Consider the following 12,371-nt stretch of genomic DNA (forward strand, 5'->3'; position numbering starts at 1 on the left):
TTGTAAATATGAAATATCAAAACCAAATGTACACCCCTTTGTTAATATGTATTGGCAATACTTCACTTAATGGTGAGGAATGGAATAATAAAACATGTATATTTTGTCAGGCTGAATGTTTGAAATATGAGGTGATTTGAGACATGCTTCTTCAGTAGTGGAATAAAGACAATTAGCATTTGAATGTTGTCAAGAAATACTGGAGTGATGTCAGATTGTTAATAAAACTGATTATAGACCAATTTATTATACTGCTTTCATCTGCAACAATTATCATATTACATGTATTTTTTAAACAAGCAGCTTTTTCAACTAGTAGAAAACAGCTAGCTACATTTTGAAGTGCTGCATTTTGATTAAAGTGGGTCACCAACGCAGTAAGGGTAACACAGCTCTTTTTTTGTTACTCACTTTGTTAAATAATATTTCAATTCAGAGCCTGGATTTTCCCCTGAGGCTAATATCCATATCATGCTGCAATCAATTGAACAGGGCAAACGATAAGGTAGAACATCATTAAAATACTCCTACTACAATGTTAAAACATTCTACATTGTGACATAATTAAAACACTCCTACTACAATGTTAACACATTCTACATTGTGACATAATTAAAATACTCCTACTACAATGTTAAAACATTCTACATTGTGACATCACTAAAATACACCTACTACAATGTTAAAACATTCTACATTGTGAGATTATTTCATTGATATCTTGAAACAACCTCTTCATGTATGTATTTTCTGATGTTTGATCAGAGATCTTTTATCAGAGTATCTCTTGTCACATTGATCACAGCTAAAACGTTTCTCTCCTGTGTGTGTTCTCTGGTGTGAAGTCAGCTGGCTAGATTGAACAAAACTCCTCCCACATTGATCACAGCTATACGGTTTCTCTCCTGTGTGTGTTCTCTGGTGTACTGTCAGATTGCTAGATTGAACAAAACTCCTCCCACATTGATCACAGCTATAAGGTTTCTCTCCTGTGTGTGTTCTGTGGTGTTCAGTCAGATGGCTAGATTGAACAAAACTCCTCCCACATTGACCACAGCTATAAGGGTTCTCTCCTGTGTGTGTTCTTTGGTGTATTTTAAGTTCTGATGAAGATTTGCAACCTTTCCCACAGTCAGAGCAGCAATGAGATTTCTTCCCTGTGGGTCTCTGCTGGTGTTTCTTGAGGTGTTTTGAAGTGGAGAGACTCTCCTCTGCCTCATCAGCATCATGAGGTTGTTGAGGCCCCCCAGAGGATCCACCATAGTCAGGTCTCTCTCCTGTGTGAACAAAAAGTCGGACAGGTGGTTTAAGGCCCACAGCAAAAATACACTGTAAAAAGGTGATGCCAACAGCGTAGCCATTATGTTGTACAAACAATGATGTCTGTAATGAATGTTAATTATTTGACATTTATCGAAAGACAGTCAAGTGAACAAGTCATATTTTGTCTGGTTTTCCCATTAGTAGTAACATCGACGATTTTATGCAAGAAATATGTTTTTAAAGTTGTTGAAATCCTAAGCAGTGTGCCAGACAACTAGGCACCTTTCTGTAGGTCTATGTTGTTGTTAGGTGAAGTTATGGGTCCTACAGTAGGTCTATGGTATAACTAGCGGATTCCGCATTAGCATGGAGGAGTTTCTGCAACCAAATTGCGTTTTAGCGAACAGAGGGCAGAGAGCGATGCAGAGAGAGATGCACCTATTTGGGGATGTCTGATAGTATTTACGCACCACCACTCATGATTTGTGGAACTTCTCAAAGTAATTCTTCACCTCAAACAGCAAGTAAACAAAGTCTTACAAATACTTTGAGGAACTATTGATTAGAGTAAAATATTTCCAGCTCTCACTCTTGATAACCACTCGACATGAAAGGGAAAAATGTAATGCTCTGATCCAGTGGAAATGTCATACAATACCTGATTACTTCTTATCCCTTTCACAAATAGCTTACAGCTGTGTCTGTCCCAAACTATTTCATACAATGTTGCCATCATGTTTCGGACAGACCTAGGTGGTAGTTGATACACTGTTTAAAGTTCTATGTAGACAGGCCATGCTCAGCCAATGTGATTTATTTTTATCTGGATATTTTCTAGATGTTTTTATTTGTTGGCTTTATGTAGGCTATTTTTACATAGTTGGCAATGGCAATACAAAAATATATAAATCTAAATAATATTTATTTATATTTATATAGAACAGATTAGTCACAGACAATGATTTTGAGATACGATTATAAATGTAATTGTTCCAGTAAAATGTGAATATGAAAATCATAACTGGCACCAGATCAGAAGAAACGGTCAGATAAATTTGCACTCCAAATGGAAAACGTTGGCGACTGCTGTTTTAGTCTATTATTGGAAACTTCAGGAGCATAACGTCAGAATTTACAAAGGCCAGCAGCAGCGGGAGGAGGAAGAGTTTTTTTCTTATGGTTAGGCTATCTTGATCTCTGATTCCCTCAAGTCATTTGTGTCTCAATTATTTAATAAAACAGGTGATTCCTATGTTGATGATGTAAAGAATATTTGCTGCTCTGTGGTGCGTAATGAGGAGCAACCAGAAGCTGCACGCATTTATGAAATTGCTTATTCCAGTTACTAATAAGCATGCACCATTAAGAAAATGACTAAAAGTTGTTGAATCCCAGTGGAATGATGAGGAATTGAAAAAATGGTATGGTTGAGAAGGATGAGGCAAAAGGAATGGCAAATAAGTCTGGCTGTACAACCGATTGGCAAACGTCCTGCATTGAGAAGTCATGTGACAAACTGAATAAAAAGAAAAAAGACAATGAAACAAAGATAAATGACAAAGATTTGATAGTAAAAAATCTTTTGAGAACCTTACATACAATGTTGGGAAAAAATGAACTGAATCAGATGGCTCATTCATCACAAAGCCCACTACTTTTATGATTTTTTCATTGGCAAGATTAGCAAACGTAGGCATGTCATACCAGCAACAAACGCTCACACTACATTTCCAAGAAAATCTGACCAAATGATGAAAGACAAGCATTGTAATTTAGAATTCCGTAAAGTCAGTGTGGAAGAGGTTAATAAAAGTATTGTTGTCCATCAACAATGACAAGTAACCGGGGTCTGACAATCTAGATGGAAACTTACTGAGGATAATAGCGGACGATATTGCCACTCCTATTTTCCGTATCTTTAATTTAAGCCTACTGGAGAGCGTGTGCCCTCAGGCCTGGAGGTAAGCTAGTCATTCAATATGTCCTATGCTCTGCATAGTTAGCTCCAGGTAAAATGTTGCACTTATTCAGCCATTCTGTGACCACAAACAAGCTACATATGGACAGTACCAAAATAAACTGACTGTGGAAATGACAAAGCGCCTCTTAACATAGCTGGAAATGGGACAAACGGACCCCTTCTGTGGTAACAGACTGGGACGATTTCTAATCAAATCTAATTCCCAGGAACGGGGTTCATACAAACCACAGAGACTGTGTGGGATAATAACATGGCCATGTCCAACCCTGCTTGTTCCCTCGACTCAGCTACCAACCACCAATCTCCAACAGAGCCCTTTACCTGTATCAATAGACACTTCATAGTGAGCTACAGGTAGCAATCAGCAATGAATCCCAATAATGAGCCACCTATGGGAGGGGTATCCCCTTGTGGACAAATATCTCAATGTATTACTGCTACCCTGGGGAGATTGCTATACCCCTTGAACATCGGCTCCAACCCTCGTCGGATGTGGCAGGGCTTGCAAATTATTGATGCCGATTGTATGTCAACAGCGCAAAAGGAGAAAGCTTATTGTGGTTTAGGGATAACATTTCAGGAAGATGCATGTTGATTAAAACAAATGATAGACTGAAGGTTTTAATGTGGTTTGGTGACGTGGTTCTCCCATCTTGTGTAAAACCTGGGTAAGTGAGATATACAGAAGCCACTGCAGTGTTACAATTGTAAAAAAGGTTGGACATGTGGCAAGTGTTTGTTGAAGGAATAAATATGTCGTAGTCAGATGAAGCATGTTGTAATTGTGATGGGAATCACGTTCCCGAGTTCCCGGAGTGCACTGTACGGATGAAGGATGTCACAGTAGCTAGGATGATCAGGCCCATCCAGCAGGTATTCTATGTGGAGGCAGTGAAAATAGCTGAGGGAGTAGAGAGGAGAAGGTAGTGGATGTCCCACAGTCTGCAGTGAAGCCATGCAGGAGAAGGATCCCAACACACTAATAGTGAACAAGGTGGACTTTGTTGTGTTTATAGCGCAAGTGATAAATTGCATTAATAAATTATTAGCAACCTTCATCTAAAACTAGCAGTTTCCGCATTAGCTTGGAGGAGTTTCTACAACAAAATTGTGTTTGCATTGCCCTCACTGCCACAGTGATAAATTGCATTAATACTAAACTAATAAAACATCTAAGAAGCCAGACATCATTGTGAAGGCGGCAAATGGATTTCTGGATGTCCAGGACTTCAGACAAAATGTTACAGGGAGTACTGAATGAAGAAGTTCGCCCCTCCCAGGTTCCTGAACCTGTGTAGGGATCTGAATAGTACCATTTTTGTTTGAAATTCAGGGTAGTGGAGTGAATTTGGTTCGTGTTTATTTTAGGTAATTAGTATGATTTGTTGATTCCATTTTTTTTGCATTTTGGTTACTGTAGGTGGCAGCAATACACCTGATGAGTGTAGTCTGACAAACCTCAGCGAAGAAGACATGGTAGGAACCAAAGTGATGGTCAGTATTTCCAGTTGATCCTAATTAGATGTTACATTACATGTTGTTTTCTTACTTCATGTAGCTGGCTAGCAAGCCAACATAAGATACCGTTGCACAAACATGCTTATCTAGGCCTACAACAGCACTGGTACCCGGCAGTATTAGCTAGTTACTTTTGCTCCGACTCTTAATACATTTAGCAAGCTAGCTAGCCCGCTAACTAGCGATTAGCAGCTAACATTATTTAAGCAACACCTTGCTAAGAAAAGACAATCTTTCGCCTTTAATGTAATGGCATGAAAATAATTGCCAGAACATTATACAATGACTTATCAACAGCTCTAACAATTTGACCCCAACATGAAATCTACACTGGCAGTTATAGAAAGACCCATTTACTATATAACCATTGACTCTTGAAGAATAGAACTTATAAATGCCTCAAATGTTTCTACCATATTACCCCACCAGAAACCACTGACACCGGCCATATTCAACGTGTGTTGACTTATTAAATCCATCAGTTATTCTGCTCTCTAATCAATTCAACAAACATTGGGTAGTTAGTTAGAATATAGTTACTAGACTGGCAAGTTTGATGTATAAGTAGCCAACTAACGTTAGGTAGCTAGTTAACATACCGATACATACTGCTGTAAAGATATGCTATGCGTTTTGTAAGGATAGTGTAGCTAACATAACGTGTAAAGTAACTTATTTGAAAAGTCATTACTTTTACATTGCTCAACATTTTCTTAACATTTGTCATAATTATTTAAAGCAGTTCATTTGTATCGGCTCTGTATCGACTTTTTCCACCATTATTTTCCACCATTTTCTTCAAATCTGAAAATGATGTTAAGCAACGCCCATTTCCTGAAGAATTGCATTACGGGCCCTAAAGTACTGCGTGTATATTTCATATTTTGGCGAATTTAGTACGACATCCGGGAACTTTTGGCATACTAACTACATCATACTATGACCAATAAGCACACTATATACTCCATTAACATCAAATAGTACGGTTAGTATGAGTATTCTAACACAGCTCAGGTCTCTGGGCAGCCATTTTGTTTGTTTAAAAACTAGGTTGCCCCTTTAAAAAAGACACACAACAATCAAACAATCTGCAGTTCAACCAATAACAAAGCTGTAATTACACCACTATTTTGGTAATAAGATGGATGGGGCTGGAGAAATGTAACTACTCTCAAATTCATAGACAGACCTATGGATGCAAGGACTGACCATCCATGATGTCAACATTATGTTGAAGGATACAGTGTTGGTTTACATTGTTTCTAAACATTGGAGTACAAAAAGCTTATTTGGGGTTCTGATGGGGTACAACAGTTGAACTAAGCTCATAAGGCATTCGTTATATTCTTCAAGAATCAATGCCTATAAATAAATAATTTAAGAGCCAAAATATGGATGTAGCAATTGCAAATGTCCCCTTTAACACCACACATCAGTTCAACAACCGCAGAGTTTGTGCTTCTGTTAAGACAATACTTACTAGTGTTAATCAGGGCCCGTTCATCGTTAGAACCATCGGACGCCTTAAGATGCGCTTGGGAAACCGGGCCCAGATATCCAGTTTCCTCCTCTTCTTCATTTTCCGATGTGACAGTCACCTCCCCCTCCTCTTCGTTCACTGAAACGTCGTCGTCCTCCTCTTTATTAACTTTGAACGAGTCTCCCTCTTCTTTAACTGAGACGTCTTTCTCTTCTTCTTTCACGGTAACAGCCTCAACCTCTACTTGTTTTTGTATTGTAACAGCCTCCTCTTCCTCCATCTCTTTCACGAGAGCTTCTTTCTCCATCCAGCAGACCGCCTCTTCTTCAGCAGGGACGGGGTTAAGTTTGAGACTGGAGCTATGAGGCATGTACTGAAGTCGCTAAGCGGTATAATTCAAAGCAGTGTCCCTTTATCAGCAGCACGTGATCAATGACGTCTGGAGAATCATTTCGTCGAACACCTGAGTGGTATTGATTAATTTGGGCTCGTTCGACTTTGCAGCCGACAGTGCAGGTGGCTGCTGACTGACTAATTTACAAATCACCTTGCATCAGAAATAACTACTCATTATTATTTATACATGTATATATGACATAAAGGCTTCGCTGCTACGGTGTGGGACTTCATCTATAATAATGTGGCTGTTCTAAATTCTGTGTCGTTCAAAGCCTTGAGTAATGAACCTATTTTTGACACAATTGTCTGGAAAGAGTCAATGCTTCAGGAAGATTTGTTTCCCCATCACTACTTTTCAGCATGTTTTCTGTGAATTAGACTACGGGAGTTTTGTAACATTTTCCACCTTGGCTTACTGATAGTTGGTCTCGCTGACCATAACTGCACTATGCTTGTTAGGCTAATAGCTAGTTGGCTAAATAGCTAACGTTAGCTGGCTGGCTAAGATAACTGCATATAGCTAACATTCTTTGATATTTGGTTAGATGGCATTATGTATTTCCAAACTGTGGTTTACTTTAATCACCCAAGTCATGAGCGCAAATTATTTCTAACTTAAAGTTCTACATTTGAAGTTATTTATGTTGTAGTTGACATCATAGGGAATAGGCTGGTCCTGCATATTACTTCACACCTGACTTTGGCATTCTTCTGAATTCTGATTGGTTTAATGTAATAACTCCAAAAATAGAACTGTGAGGTGTTACTTTGCATTGGAAATGTTAAAATATTGTATTTGATATTTTATAAACAATACAAAACATACAAACAACATCATACATCAATATTCACTGCCCAGACCCACTAGAACACACCTCCATCTCCATTAACTACATCACACCTGCCCAGACCCACTAGAACACACCTCCATCTCCATTAACTACATCACACCTATCCAGACCCACTAGAACACACCTCCATCTCCATTAACTACATCAATCCTGCCCAGACCCACTAGAACACACCTCCATCTCCATTAACGACATCACACCTATCCAGACCCACTAGAACACACCTCTACCTCCATTAACTACATCACACCTTCCCAGACCCACTAGAACACACCTCCATCTCCATTAACTACATCAAACCTGCCCAGACCCACTAGAACACCTCTCCATCTCCATTAACTACATCACACCTGCCCAGACCCACTAGAACACACCTCCATCTCCATTAACTACATCAAACCTGCCCAGACCCACTAGAACACACCTCCATCTCCATTAACTACATCACACCTGCCCAGACCCACTAGAACACACCTCCATCTCCATTAACGACATCACACCTATCCAGACCCACTAGAACACACCTCTACCGCCATTAACTACATCACACCTATCCAGACCCACTAGAACACACCTCCATCTCCATTAACTACATCACACCTATCCAGACCCACTAGAACACACCTCCATCTCCATTAACTACATCACGGGTATCTCACTGCATCCTCATATGCCATGTCTTGAAATATGCAGACAGACCTATTTAAATTAAATTGACATTATAACACTGTACTTCTGACAGCCAACTTTCTAACTCCTCCCATAACTTTATGACATCGTAACATTCCCAGAAGGATTATTGAGTCATTGTTAGTTTTACACTTAAGACATAACTGTCGTTATGCTGTAGAATTTGTGAATTTGACATGTCAGTTGGAATAATGATAGATTTCTGGAGGGACCCTTGTCACTACAACCAATCAGTGAGCAGCTTCCCTTCCCCCACATCTCAGGCAGTTCTGTTACTCACAACACTTCCCCTGCTTTCCTCAACAATGGAGAAGCCCCCTGGGGTAAAGCCTTGCCATTTTTACAAATAGGAAATAATATGTCATGTTTTACTCGTACCTCAGCCAGCATTGTGAATGGTTAGGAAATAATATGTCATGTTTTACTCATACCTCAGCCAGCATTGTGAATGGTTAGGAAATAATATGTCATGTTTTACTCGTACCCCAGCCAGCATTGTGAATGGTTAGGAAATAATATGTCATGTTTTACTCGTACCCCAGCCAGCATTGTGAATGGTTAGGAAATAATATGTCATGTTTTACTCGTACCTCAGCCAGCATTGTGAATGGTTAGGAAATAATATGTCATGTTTTACTCGTACCTCAGCCAGCATTGTGAATGGTTAGGAAATAATATGTCATGTTTTACTCGTACCTCAGCCAGCATTGTGAATGGTGTCTGAGGCGGTGACATACTAGACCATGGCAGTAAATCTAATACTTAGGTGTTTTTAGTTACGCATGAAAGGTCTGTGGTTATAAGTTACTGACCTTGGAATAGATTTCTGGCCATGCTGGCAGGGTCTGAATCAAACCCAATGTCCACCTGGTACACTGACAGGGTCTGAATCAAACCCAATGTCCACCTGGCACACTGACAGGGTCTGAATCAAACCTAATATCCACCTGGCACACTGACAGGGTCTGAATCAAACCCAATGTCCACCTGGTACACTGGCAGGGTCTGAATCAAACCCAATGTCCACCTGGCACACTGACAGGGTCTGAATCAAACCCAATGTCCACCTGGCACACTGATGTATTGTTACACCATGTAGGAGCAGTATAGACCTAGTCTGTTCATTATATACACCATGCGTTTCCTCCCTCCAGACAGCAGATGGCGATAAGTGTCTTTCAGGCGATGTTTCTACTGTGACGTATAATCTAGTGGACGGAACGCTTCTCCAACAACTGCAGCCACCTCGGTAGCTCGCTAGACAACAAAGTCGGAACATTCAAGTTCTTTAGACAATTTCGTTGTTTATTTGCCACTATGATTTAAACATACTTATGTGGAAACAACTAGATACCCCATTTAATTTAATATTTACGTTGTAAGTCAACTAGCTGGCTGGTTAAGTTAGCACTAGTCTAGTCGCTAATACTTACTAGCTATTATTTCCGAACATGAGTTCACTAAGCTACTCTCCTCCTGTTAAAGAAGAGGGGGTCTGCTGGACGGAGAAAGAAGCTCTCGTGAAAGAGGAGGAAGAGGAGGCTGTTACAATACAAAAACAAGTAGAGGGTGAGGCTATTACCGTGAAAGAAGAAGAGAAAGACACCTTCAGAGTGGAGGATGAAGACCTTTTTGGAATGAAGGATGAAGAGCAGGAGATTACTGTCACATTAGAGGAGGACGAAGAAGAGAAGACTGGAGATCTGATTAACACCAGAAAATACAGTGAGTACTGTCTTATAAAACAGGGACATTGATCTGATTAACACCAGTAAATACAGTGAGTACTATCTTATGAAACAGGGACACAAACTCTGCATTTGTTGAAGTAATGTGTGCTTTTTAAAAGGGCATTCTACATTGTTGATGACGTCCTCCAGTGATTAAAAAAAAAGTGAATATTCATTATTCTTTTTAAAATCCTTCCTGTTCTGTCAAGTTGGATGTTGATCATTGCTAGAAAGCCATTTTCAAGTTTTGCTATAGACTTTCACGACGATTTAAGTACAAACTGTAACTAGGCCACTCGGGAACATTCAATGTCATCTTGGTAAGCTCCTCCAGTGTAGATTTGGCCTTGTGGTTTAAGTTATTTTCCTGTTAGGACAGTTTTTTGTATTCGGGTGTCTGAAATGCTCTCTACCTACGTAACATTTAGTGTCTCCTTATGTTACGCTGGGAAAACAGTTTTCATGGGCACAGAAATCCTAAATCATTTCAGAGTTTGCTAAATCCAATGGTTCTAACATGAGAGTCACCTTAACTTTATTGACACCACCCAAATGGATACTGTCATTAATGTGGTTCTTCAATAATTACACATAATATTTAATTCTGTAGCTTTTTAGTTACAGTCACATGTTCAACTATCATCAGCTGTTCCAGGAAATCATTTTCTGAATGACAGTCACATGAGAAACATCACAACATGCAACAACAAGCAAAGTGTTTCTTCATTCATTACTCTGGTAAAGACAGTTATGCTGTGCTCCATGTTGGATCCAACATCCCTAACAAATTGATGTTTATAGTGTGTTATTGTCTACTTGATTTACAGTAGGGTCTCGTTAGTCTGTTTGGATCCAGAGTTTCTTACCTGTTAATGTGTAGAGAACTGTCCCTTGATGGTCAGTACCACACACAGAGCTATTTTCCTATATTTGTTGTTAGGTGAAGTTATGGGTCCTACAGTAGGTCTATGTTATTGTTATGGGTCCTAGAGTACACTATGTGTGTCATGCAACAACAACCAAAGTGCTTCTTCATTCATTACATAGATCTATGTAATTGTTAGGTGAAGTTTATGGGCCAATTTGGCAAACGGTGTATAAACCCTCATTGTCAGGCTGATGGAAAAGCCAAAGAGCATTTTACTGGTTGAAGTGTTTTTTTTTAAGTACAAAGAGGTTGATTTGCGATGATGACACAAACATTATATTAAGCAGGACGTTCAAACGAGTCTTACAATTTTAATCCAAAGTAGTGTGAAATGTACTCATAAGCAACCTGGAAATGGAGGTTACTTCCCTGAGTTTTCCCCCATTCACATTCAGAATACATTGTGAAAAACTAAAATCTTTGCTCACCATTTTTGCTCCAGGCAGATATACTTCATCCAAAACTATCGGTTTCCTCATTAGGAGGACGAGTTTCTACCAAATTGCATGTGCATCGCCCTCGTGCCGCAATTTTAGCAAAGACAGAAAGGTGCCTATGTTGGAGACCAAAAGTTGTCTGGCACACTTCTTAGGATTTCAACAACTTTAATAACTTATTTCTAGCCTACAATCATCGATGTTACTACTAATGTGAAAACAAGACAAAATAGGACTATTCTTGCTCATTTTAAGACAATTGTCAAATAATCATTACATTCATTACAGACAACAATTGTTGTACAACATCATGGCTACGCTGTTGGCATCACCTTTTACAGTGGATTTCCGCTGTTGTGGGCCTTTAACCATCTGTCTGACTTTGTTGTTCACACAGGAGAGAGACGGGACTACCGTGGATCCTCTGGGGAGCCTCAACAACCTCATGATGCTGAGGAGACAGAGAAGAGTCTCTCCACATTAGAACACCCCAAGAAACACCTGCAGAGATCCACAGGGAAGATAACTCTCTGCTGCTCTGACTGTGGAAAGAGATTCACCTCATCAGGCATTACAATTCATCAGCGAACACACACGGGAGAGAAACCTTATAGCTGTACTCAATGTGGAAAGAGTTTTACTACATTGAGCAATCTGACTCGTCACCAAAGAACACACACAGGAGAGAAACCTTATTGCTGTACTCAATGTGGGAAGAGTTTTACTCGGCTCAGCAGCCTGATAACACACCAGAGAATACACACAGGAGAGAAATCTTATAGCTGTACTCAATGTCGGAAGAGTTTTACTCATTCATCAGGCCTGATATCACACCAGAGAACACACACAGGAGAGAAACCTTCTAGCTGTACTCAATGTGGGAAGAGCTTTACTCAACAATGCAACCTGATATCACACCAGAGAACACACACAGGAGAGAATCTTATAGCTGTACTCAATGTGAGAAGAGCTTTACTCAACAATGCAACCTGATATCACACCAGAGAACACACACAGGAGAGAAACCTCATAGCTGTGATCTGTGTAACAAGAGATACTCTGATAAAAGATCTCTGATCAAACATCAGAAAATA

The 12,371-nt window shown here is 39.6% G+C and overlaps 2 protein-coding genes across 2 annotated transcripts; one reads left to right on the plus strand and one right to left on the minus strand.

The window, feature by feature from the left end:
• Window positions 1–215: 215 nt before the first annotated feature.
• LOC118938136 (zinc finger protein 287-like) lies at window positions 216–6,681 on the minus strand. Its single transcript, XM_036939856.1, has 2 exons — window positions 6,243–6,681; window positions 216–1,277 (listed from the first exon to the last, which is right to left on the minus strand). The coding sequence occupies exons 1-2, from the start codon at window positions 6,610–6,612 to the stop codon at window positions 736–738; spliced, it is 912 nt and encodes a 303-aa protein (XP_036795751.1). The 5' UTR covers window positions 6,613–6,681; the 3' UTR covers window positions 216–735.
• Window positions 6,682–9,361: 2,680 nt separating this feature from the next.
• Window positions 9,362–12,371, plus strand: LOC118938137 (zinc finger protein 189-like). The gene is made up of 2 exons (XM_036939857.1): window positions 9,362–9,907; window positions 11,675–12,371. The coding sequence occupies exons 1-2, from the start codon at window positions 9,634–9,636 to the stop codon at window positions 12,268–12,270; spliced, it is 870 nt and encodes a 289-aa protein (XP_036795752.1). The 5' UTR covers window positions 9,362–9,633; the 3' UTR covers window positions 12,271–12,371.

Source organism: Oncorhynchus mykiss, chromosome 13 (genome assembly GCF_013265735.2).
Source record: "Oncorhynchus mykiss isolate Arlee chromosome 13, USDA_OmykA_1.1, whole genome shotgun sequence".
NCBI classification, from domain to species: Eukaryota; Metazoa; Chordata; class Actinopteri; order Salmoniformes; family Salmonidae; genus Oncorhynchus; species Oncorhynchus mykiss.